General features: G+C 34.8%; 2 protein-coding genes across 2 annotated transcripts; one reads left to right on the top strand and one right to left on the bottom strand.

The window, feature by feature from the left end:
- The first annotated feature begins 6,196 nt into the window (after nt 1-6,196).
- On the top strand, nt 6,197-6,843 carry LOC123318722 (protein mago nashi). Its single transcript, XM_044905441.1, has one exon. It carries the CDS (start codon nt 6,306-6,308, stop codon nt 6,744-6,746), a length of 441 nt encoding a protein of 146 aa, XP_044761376.1. The 5' UTR covers nt 6,197-6,305; the 3' UTR covers nt 6,747-6,843.
- Nucleotides 6,844-9,233: 2,390 nt separating this feature from the next.
- On the bottom strand, nt 9,234-11,408 carry LOC123319313 (zinc finger protein 711-like). The gene is made up of 2 exons (XM_044906209.1): nt 11,216-11,408; nt 9,234-10,263 (listed from the first exon to the last, which is right to left on the bottom strand). Exons 1-2 carry the CDS (start codon nt 11,344-11,346, stop codon nt 9,234-9,236), a joined length of 1,161 nt encoding a protein of 386 aa, XP_044762144.1. The 5' UTR covers nt 11,347-11,408.
- Between the last annotated feature and the right edge of the window lie 130 nt (nt 11,409-11,538).

The raw sequence follows: 11,538 nt of genomic DNA, 5'->3' as shown, positions 1-11,538 counted from the left end.
GCAGTAGCCGAATAAATTTTCCCCGAAAAGGTAAATTCATTCAAATCTGTCAGTTTGTCAGCAAACACAGTGGCTCGGAGGGTGCAAGACATTGCAGTCAATATAACATCTCAACTTTCTGTCAACAATTGACACTGCTGAGCAAAGTTTCAAGACATATAAACACAGTTGATAGTAAAAAGAATTTGGCCTTCCTTTTCATGCATTGCTGTATCCCGTTACCGAGAAATAAATCCACAAAAAGACTCAAAAACAAATTGATACGGTTGTGTATTTCTGTGTCTAGGTTAGCCCTAGTATTTATGAAGCTTCCCAAGTGTTTGAACTGCTCGACCTGTTCTAGAGTTTCATCCTCCAGGCTGATATCTGTTTGAAGGCTTTCTGGCGGACTTACCAGGATTTTGGTTTTGTCACTATTGAGTCTAAGGCCTAACGCTTCGTATATATGTTTATAGATGTCAAACATTATCTGAGCTGCAAGCGATAAGCGCGCAGTCGTCTGCATATTGAAGTTTCGTGATAAACATTGTACGGGTTTTCTCTGGCCTCAGATGAGTCAACGGATGTGATACGGCTCAGGTGTTGATTTTTATTAGAGGTGTAAGCAAAAGCTATGAAGTGTATGAAGAACTTCTTGATATCGATAGTATTCACGGCACGACTACTGGGGAGGATCTTTTTAGAGGAGTTATCAATGCCATCAATAAAAACAACCTTCGTTGGAAAAACTTGAAATCTATTACATCTGATGGAGGCAAAAACATGTGTGGTAAAAATAAAGAAGTGGTTGCACTTGTGTCGAAGGCAGTAGAAAATGATGGTGTTTCAAAACCGTTTGTGTTACATTGCATCATTTATCAACAGTCTTTGTACAGAAAATGTTTGGATATGTCAGAATTTCTGAAACCTGTTAATTTAATCAGATCCAATGGGCTGAATCACCGACAATTCCGCGAATTCATTGAAGATATAGGAGAAAATTATTTACCATATTATACTGCATACTGCGGTACGCTGGCTTAGTTGCGGAAAAGTACTACAGCGCCTTTTTGAACTTTGAGCACCGATTGGAATATTTTTAACTGAAAAGCATCATCCTCTCAATGAATTACAAAATAGCGTATGACTGTGGAAGAGAGCATTCTATGTCGATTCGACAAAACATATGAACGAACCAAATTTGAGATTACAAGGTCAAAATCAGCTTCTCCCTGATCTATGCGCTAACATAAAATCGTTCCGGTAGAAAATAATATTGTTTCAATCACAATTACGTAAAAAATGTTTCACATACTTCAAAACTTGTGAAATATTCAGCCACACTACTGACACTTATAGTACGAGATCCCGCTGCAGAATCATTACGTTCATTCATTACATATAGAGTCAAACACACATTTTTACAAACGTTTATGCGGTTTATGGATAGGAGAATTCACTGATAACACCGCAGCCTGTCAAAAGTGGCCGCAAGTAATTTTAATTAAATTAATGTTAATCAATATTCCAAGAGAAATTTCGTTCACTCCGTTTTGAAATAAAATATCATCCACATCATAGCAATGCATGTAAAGAATACTAAAATCCATAGCTGCCGTTGCACACTCGGCCGCAACTACCTCGCAGCCAGGTGTAAGCAGGTAACATGTCGATGTATTTCTACGTTCATGACGTACACGGATGTTTTTGATATCAAATTAAAGTTAATTTTTTTTCAAATATGATGATATATGGCTGCCTGTGAAAAAATGGCCGCAAGTTAGGTCTGCCATCTTTTAAAATAGCGAGATATCCGAAATAAAATGAAAGAGATGGCGCGCCACGCCCGCCACGCCCGCCACTTGTTAGATGAGGATGGTGGATGCCAGCCGTGTGAGTATTTAAAGCCGTTGTGCATGCATCGATAGATAGGGTTCGTAGCCGGCGGCTCAAACAATAGTAGGAACGACTTAACATTTACAAAATTATAATCACGTAATGAATATTAGGAAAAAAACTTAAAGTATTAAGAGATTTATTTTATAATAAAAAATAGTACAAGTACAAATGTAATTGAATCTCAAGAATTTTTTTTCGTGTTTCTTCAAAATCAGTCTCTTGAATTAAGTTATATTTTATATCAGTGTATTGCATTTTCTAGTCCGATTCCTCGCTGCTTTCATAATCGCAGTTGTCACTATCGTCGTCGAAATCGGAGTTTTTTTCATCATCTGAAAATGTGTTAGCTCAATTACATAATACATTTTCACCTTGTATCGGAGTTGAACTTCCCAGAAACCATGTTGGTTTCAGAGCACCATCCAGAAGAAGCCAACCATTTATTCTTAGCACTAAACTGTAAACAGAGGTACTTAGTAGCAATGAGCAACATCGAATTGACGAAAATCGTCAGTAGCACCTTTTGTTTCAATGACTTCCAACAAGAAAAAATGTGGGTTGAAACAAACCCTTTGATTTTTTTAATGAATTTTTCATCATTCTCTTTTGCCGCATACATCTTGTTGAACATGATAAATCGTCCAGTGTCTTCGGAATGAACTTTGGTGAGACTAATCATCTTTTTAAAAAATTCTTCTTATGTTTCAATATTAATTTATTTGGACTTTATTTTTATTAGAATCTATTATATGCATTGCGCCCGAACTCTCAATATTCGTATAGCGCCCGACGAAGGGTTAATACATAAATAATATCAACAGCGTTGTGAACAACGAGCTCTAACACGTGGTTATAATGTAAGAATAATTCAGATGCACTGTTGAGAACCCTAAGACTCCTTTCAGACCACGGGTTTTTACCGTCGAGTTTTTACCGGAAACAACCGAATTAAAAATTATTCATCGGGTTTTATCCGTACTGTGGGCACGTCCAGCTCTCGAATCTCGTGGCGATAAGCGTCGCCGAAAGTGCAATCTGGTTGTTTTCCAGTGCGAAATTAAACCGGAACACGTGTGAAAGATCCCATCAGTAGATATAATTCGGAACATCGGGTAAAAACCCGATGGGTGAGTCTTACTCTCTCTTACCTTATTTCGGATATCTCGCTATTTTAACAGATAGCAGACCTAACATGCGGCTATTTTTTCACAGGCAGCCATACATCATCCTATTCGAAAAAAAAATTAGCTTTAATTTGATATCAAAAACATCCGTGTACGTCATGAACGTAGAAATACATCGAAATGTTACCTGCTTACACCTGGCTGCGAGGTAGTTGCGGCCGAGTGTGCAACGGCTGCTATGGATTTTAGTATTCTTTACATGCATTGTTATGATGTGGATGATATTTTATTTCTAAACGGAGTGAACGAAATCTCTCTTGAAATATTGATTAACATTAATTTAATTAAAATTACTTGCGGCCACTTTTGACAAGCTGCGGTGTTATCAGTGTACTCTCCTATCCATAAACGTATGTGAAAATGTGTGTTTGTCTCTGTACGTAATGAACGTAGTAATTCTGCAGTGGGATCTTAGACTATTAGTTTTCCGCCTATTTCGCATTGGAAACTTTGAGTGCTTTGAAGATCAATTTTGATAAGCGATTCTCCGACTTTGATGTTATTGCGAATGATATAAAGATTTTTTCAAAATCCGTTTGACACTGGTATTGAAACTCTAGCCCCGAAACTTCAAATGGAAATTATAGATTTACAGTGCATTAAGAACAAATTTTAAACGTTATCTTTGCATAAAATTGCTAGAGGGCTGTTTTCTCTTCTGATAAAATTAGTACTAGTAAAATTGATCTACAATTGCAAACTATTCTCTGTGAAAAATCCCAATTACACAAATCTCATTAATTAGTTTTCAGTTAGTTTATAATTTTATTGTTATGGGATTCACTGCAATACCTATTGCTTTTTAGTTATTTTTCTTATGTTGAAGTCTATATATATAGATAACATAATATTATGCTTGTCAATAAGCTTCACCTACCATGCAAGTGAATAGAGTCGAATTACCATCCTTCTGTGTTTTTTATCCAGCATATTACAGCATATATCTATTATAATATAATAGATATATGCTTTTATCTGCCTCATTATCGATATAGAATATAATAGATATATGGTATTACAGCAACAGTAATAATCAAAGACATAGTTAAGTCTATGGTAATAATACAAGGTGGACTTTTTAAAACGAAACAGACTAGATAACGGGCGGAATAAATTTATTTCGAAAAAATGCTCGGACACGTCGATTTTTGTTTCCAGGGGGACAACTTTTAAGGTCAACTTCACAACTATATCGCTTCAACCCTTGGTGTTAGAACACCAACCCCTAAATTTTGAATAGAAAAGATAGGGTGAGTGATACCTCATTTGAAAGGCCTTTTTATCCTGAATTCAGCATATTCATTTTTTTCTCATTTAATGTATTCATTTTCGAGATATTCAATTATGAATTTCTTACAGTACCAGTCATTCCGCTAAACCATGCTATGTTAAATCATCAATTATATTTGACTAATTCATTCTGCGGTTACGATGGTAACAGTTAATTGTCAACATTAGACTACGAAATAATTATTATTGGTAATTACTTTCCTCAACAATTAAGGTGATTGTTTCGTCTGTTTCGTTTTAAAAAGCCCACCCTGTATATACATATAATCAGTTTTCGCGGGCCGGATTCTTGAAACTGGCGGGTCAGATTTGGCCCGCAGGCCGTAGTTTGGAGACTCTTGAATTAGACAATTTTCCAGATCGGTGGAAGAAGGATTTTTCTGGTGAGCAGAAGTTCTCAACTGAACAGCATAGATGTGAATAATATCTTGGAAGTCCTGTTTTGCGTTTTCATCGCATAGCGTGAAAACGGCTCAACAGTTTTTATTAATTTTTCCCATAATTCGTGTCAAGTTCAAGTTATTACGGAAGAAATTTCTGGACAACTTGCCTGGGAAACTGGGAAAATCATTAAAACTAAACGAAATCAAAATTTCGCGCACAAGTGTATGTTGGGTAAGTAATGGACATTTAATGGCGTTTGACAGTTGATAACATGAACAACAAGCCAAAATTGATCTAACTTCACAAACTCCAGCATTTTTGCTCAGTTTACTAATTATTGTGATTAGTGATTGATAATAGAATTCAGCATATTAATTATTAAGTATTATATGAATGCTCACGCCACCGCAGAGTGGGGGGGTCGGAATAATTTTATTCAGTCGTACCTTAATTTTTTTGATACTATAAATACTATAAGGAACAAAAAACAAAACATATAAATAGTAACCTATAAAGGTATTACTACACCCTATACCTGAAAAATAGAGAAATCAAAGATTATAGAATAGAAATATGGGAAACGTGGCGACTAAATCAATGTGAGCGCCATCTGTGTGTCAAGCGTGTTTTTAGGACGCTAGGACTGGTTAAAATTCCATTCTAGAGAAACAAATATTTTCTAATTCTTCGTTGAGAGTGTGTCAGAGACAAAGTTCTAATACCAGAGACCGATATTTGAGACCTGCTAATGTTGCGATTGTGTTGAATGGCACTGCATTTAACTATAATACAACAAATGATTACAGTGTACATCGTTTAGTACTTTTTGGAGCAATAGACGTTGTATTTTCATATTGTACTGAACAATATGAAATTATCGACAATAATCATTATATCCCTAGTACGTCCATGAATGAGTGTACAACATTGAACTAACTTTAGTTCAATGGTGTACAATTGATGTCCATTATTGGTTATCTACAGTACGTCCATGAATGGATGTACAATGTACCTCCAAAGCATGTGCATGTCCATGTGTAACAATTATAATTATGGACCTCTTATGGATGTCCAATGGTCCCAATGGATGTCCTGTGTTAACTGGTGTTACCCTGAATATAGCTAGCTATATTCGGTGTTTCTAAAGTTATGGGAATAACTTTCAAAGATATTACACATATTATTATTATTCTATCTTTGGGAAACGCTATTTCAAATTGTGAAGTCAGGCAACTATCAATACATCTATAAAGGTATTATAAAATAATGAATATAAATGTAACCTAATGATTATCAATATCGACTAGAGATCTAGTTCAAAAGATTAATTTCCAATGAAATGTTAATTTGTTTTTCACAAGCTAGTATCCGAATTCGTAATTTCATCGTAGAGGTGTTCCAAAGAAAGAGGAATTCTTTCTCTGCCAGAGATATTCTATATCTCTGATTCCAGCTGGAATTTGACAGTTACTTGGCATTCCACTTTTGAGGTTAAATAACGGGTCTAATTAGTTCGGTTTTCAATACTATTTCAAAAATTAATCGATATCTGATACAAAAAGTAGTATTATGACTGCCGATTTCTATATTCGGTATTATGTGGGCCACAAAGGTAAATTCGGCCACGAATTCTTGGAATTTGAATTCAGGCCTGATGGCAAGCTAAGGTACGCCAACAACTCAAATTACAAAAACGATACAATGATCCGTAAGGAGGTATACGTACACCAGTGCGTTATGGAAGAGCTGAAGAGGATAATAGTGGATTCAGAAATAATGCAAGAGGATGATTCTCTCTGGCCACCACCGGACAGGATTGGCCGTCAGGAATTGGAAATAGTGATCAACGATGAACATATATCATTCACAACCTCCAAAACTGGCTCGTTGGTAGACGTAAGCCAGTCGAAAGATCCTGAAGGATTGAGGTGTTTCTATTATTTGGTTCAAGATCTCAAATGTTTGGTATTCTCGTTGATTGGACTCCATTTTAAAATTAAGCCTATATAGAATGTGCTTTGTGAAGGAAAGATTCATTATTCGTATCTGTAAAACAATTTTGATAACTTATTTGTATGATTGCTGAATATATATTCAGTAGTAAAAAGACTTTTTCCTTAGATACTTGTACGGGATCGTTATCAATAAGTGTAACATCAATTTGCCTCTCCTCATTGGAAGGTTTTCAACGAACATCATAGTTACTATAATTTTCTCATTATGGCATACTCGATTCTTTTTGAAAGTTTGTGAACCTTCAGGTTCCAAAAGAGTAAATAGTATTCCAATCTTCTTCTACAGGGTATTCAGTGAGTGACTTGGCAAACTTATATTTTGAGTTTAACTCAGCAATGGAACCTCGCTTCTACTTACAAATAGTTGTTAAGTCTACCCATTAGAATAATGTAGGGTGATTACTTTCGGCAACGAAATTTGTTAAACATGGTTCAACATTGTTCAATGGTTAAACATGGATCTTATTATTATTATTCAAATTTGGTTTACTTGTTAACTGTTCTCAAATAAATTAAACTCACTGATAGTGTTGCTTAGTACAGCAACATTGTCAAAAAGCTCATTTGATTCAACCAAATGTCAACTATGTTTGCAAACCGAGGAATACATACAGGCTGCGTGTTTTTGAATTCAATTTATCTGATAACAGTCAACAATTGTTCAAGTGTAGCAAATTCAAATAAAATCCACAAAGAGTCATCGAAGCTATGGCGGGTACAAATTTTTTTGCCAAAACATAATCACCCTGTATGTTCGTACTGAGTAGACTTAACTAATATTGGGTTGTATTTAGGTTCTCCTTGTTGAGTTATACTTGTCATATCAATGGGTACAGTCACTCACCGAACACTCTGTATAGCACCTGTGAGGTGTATTAGTTAATTTTAAAAACCACTTTTTGTTGGTTTACATTTTTTATTTTTGTTACCCATAGTTGAGATTACTTGTATTCATTTTGCTGGGGACAGAGGAGACCATCAGATTGAAACAACAAGTAGCTTATAAACTCTTTATTGGAACAACGGTTGAGTTACACAAAGCTTCATTGCTCCAGTAAGCACCTGATCGACATCCTTGAATAAACAAAACGCTGATAAATCTATAACCAACATTCATTGGATAGCAGAATATTCAAGTGAATTCAATTTAAAAAATTCAAGAAACTTATTTTATCAACTAAACTCTTGAACAAGCAATATAATGTTTTGTGTTTATTATGAATAAGATAATTCTATTAACAAAAAAAATTCAAATATGTATATTATTTTCTTTAATTCAAAAATCAACTTTTTCACTAGAAATTTCAATCAGGAACTTTTCATTCTTGCCAATCCAATTGGCATTCTATATCACACTGTTTATATACATCTCACTGTATTATGAACATTCTTTGGTTTATGTGCTTCAGCATACAGGGTGATTCATTGGGAAATGGGCTGAAGGGTAGATGGAGCACACCTCTAAAAAGCCTATATTATATTGGTCTATCGTTTTTCATGATCAAGATTCATCATATTTATTCATTGCCAAATATAAAAATGAGGAAAAATTACCATTCCATGAAAAATATCGCTATTTTAATTTAAAAAATGGGGCATCAAATTTCATTTAGATAAACGGTAAGGATTAAGCCAAGTTGCAAAAAGGTCCATCAAAATTTAATGCTCCATTGAATTTTGATCCTTCACTATTCTTTTGAAAATTAGTTTTAAAATTTAATGGGGCATTAAATCTTAATGGGCGTTTCCACAACTGGGCCTACTACACAAAAACCTGTTTTTCAGCTGTTAAAACCCTAATTTCCAAAATGTGCTGGATTCTCCCATTTGATGCATTTTGTAGAATACCTTGAGAAACGTATGGAAAAAAGGAGAAAATTTCAACTCGCAAAGCAGTGCAAACCTAGCACAATTCTGTACAATTTTTTTTTTCGAAAATCAAAAAGTGCAGGGTAACTTCATACATATCAATAATTTGTCCCAAATGCAGATATGTCCTTCTTTTAATAAGGATGGGATCCATTTGGTGAGGGCAATTTTTTTTGTGCCACTTTATTTTCGAAGCAAAGATTTGACTCATGTTAATGACTTACCCAACTTTTCCTGCTTTTATCAAATTTTAAAATAAAATTTCAAAATACTGATATGTACAGTGTGGGCAAAATTCGTTGTCTACTGAGAGGATCTCGAGAACTATAGCAGCTAGAAAAAAACGGATGACACGTTTCCGAGCTCTTTTTCGGAGAAACAAAGAATGGTTTAAACCGCAGCCAGGAGGCTGCATAGGAGGCTATCGTAGGAACGATACTTCGGTTTTGAGTTTTACATTTTCGTAATGAGGGAAATCAATGAATCACCCTGTATTTGGATATGAAGAATGATAGGCCCAAATAATGTGGTTATTTAGATACATCTCAGTATCCTCAATCAACTCTTACTCTATGTGCATTTCCCAACAAATCACTATGTATAATTTCAGTTTTTATCTCTTCTTAATATTCTCCCTGGAGTTCATCATCATCACAATATCCTCTTTATTATCTTTTGTCTCCTTTGGTTTCACATCACAATTCAAGACTGATCCAATGGTACTGTGTTTCGTCTTGATATGTCTAGTAAGATTACTCTTTATACTAGTAGCATACTCGCAACACTCACATTTATGTTCCTTCAAATTCAAGTGGGCTACCTTAGTATGCGTCTTGAAATCGTATTTCGAAAGTGTAACGTAATCGCACCGCCTACATTTATGTTTTCTCGATTCCCCATGGACGTCATTTACATGGTTTCTTAGAACGTACATCCGATTTGTGGCATAGTCACATAACCCGCACTGGAAGTTCTTCAATTTTAAGTGAACCACCTCGATGTGGCTTTTCACAATACAATTTTGATTGGCGGCATAATCGCATAAGTGACACCTATAATTCTTCAATTTCATATGGACCGAATCTATGTGAATCTTCAGATTAGATTTGTTAGTTGTGGAGAATTCGCATATAAAACAATGCTCTTTCAAATTCATGTGTTCCCCTTTGATGTGCGACTCGAGGCGATGCTTCCGATTTGTTGCATAATCACAGTAATGGAACTTGAAATCCTTCAATTTTATATGAACAACAGTCAAGTGGCTTTGGAGCAGGTATTTATTGTGTGTTGCATAATCACATAAATGGCATTTATGAGCCTTCGCATTCAGGTGGACCTTATCAATGTGGCACTTTAGGTAATGCTTTTTCTTTGCTGTGTAATCACAATAATCACATTTAAATATTGGAAGGACCTTACTACCATCTTTTTCCAAGTTCAAAGGATTGAATTCTTGCTGGCAGTATTTTTCACTGGCGGCGTAAACCCATAAGTCCTCATTTTCATTTTTCACAATGCCTGTTAAATTGCCATGGGTACCTTGACTTTCAATGAAAAATAATTTTTCAAGTTCTTGATTTTCCGTTTTGATATCTATTCTATTACACATATTTTTTTCATTTTCATATGGCTGATGCTCAACACTGTAATGTAAGAAATTTTTGAAACAACTCCTACTATACAGGCTGTTTCATTGGGAAACAGAAATTAAGACAAACATAGGAGATGGTTCTTCTTCATGTGCCATCTATGCGAGGGGGGTTGTCAATCATCATAGCTATCTTTACTTTGGAGGGTGATGGTTCTAGAAACCACATTTTTTGTGTTTCATGAATTTGCTCTTTCTTCCTGGGGTCATAACAAGCAAACCACTGTGTATATTTTCTGCATATTTAGCTCAAATGTTTCCTATTCAAAGCTCAATTGAATCACTCAGTAACCACAAGAAAAATCCAGGTTTGGGTTAAAAAAAATTAGGAAACATTTTTATCCTTGAAACAACATCCTGCATTGTGAAATTTTGAAAGTACATTTCAGTTCGGTTCTTTGTGTTCTTTTCACATATTCAAACAGATTCTCAAAATTTCCATATACAGGGTGTTGTTTCAAGGATACAATTGTTTCATAATTTTTTGTTAACTACATAGGGTCCTGATTTTGTCCTGGTTCTCAACTGATTTATTTAAGCTTTAATGAGAAACATGGGAAAGGAAATATACATATTTGTTTGCAAGAAGAAATGAGCAAAATTCATAAAACAACAGTATACTAAAACAGCCTCTAGGCCTCTACCTCAGTTACAAAGACAGTCAGAGCAAATATAGCAGTATATCAAGGTCTAACTTGGTGCCCCTAATTAACTTCCACATTTTCTGTTTCCCAATGGAACGCTCAATATCTTCATTTAACAAATAATATGGAGGTAGCTCCTACTATTGATTTGTGTTAGCTGAAATTGTACTTTAGTGTCCTTCTCTTTATTGGAATTAAAGAAAAAGGATCCAAAAATCTGAGGTGAGCACTAAAGTTAACAGGAGGCAAATGTTAAATTGCCCAGGCATTTCGGTACACAAATTTTCAAAAGTAGAATAGCACCTGTTTTTTAATATTTTTTCTAGATCCAATTTCATTCCATTTTTCTTTTGCTTTAATGTGTTCATGTTCCCATATTCAGCACGTTCTATTTCACAGTTCCTTTCAATTTTTATGGGAGAAATTAATTCCATATTCAAGGTTTGAGATGCCACTTTTTCATCAAAGTAATTCAACTATTTTATATTTAATCTTCCATCACAAACTATCTATTATATATCATCACTTCTTGATCAATACATTTTCTACCAGAGAGGTTGTCTCTGTTTTCTACAATTTCTGTTTGTTTGTCAACATCAACCATAGACGCTTTATTAAAGCCATAT

Source organism: Coccinella septempunctata, chromosome 8 (assembly GCF_907165205.1).
Source record: "Coccinella septempunctata chromosome 8, icCocSept1.1, whole genome shotgun sequence".
Lineage (NCBI taxonomy): Eukaryota > Metazoa > Arthropoda > Insecta > Coleoptera > Coccinellidae > Coccinella > Coccinella septempunctata.
Note: the sequence above shows the minus strand (reverse complement) of the source record. Positions and strands in the feature narration are given on the sequence as shown.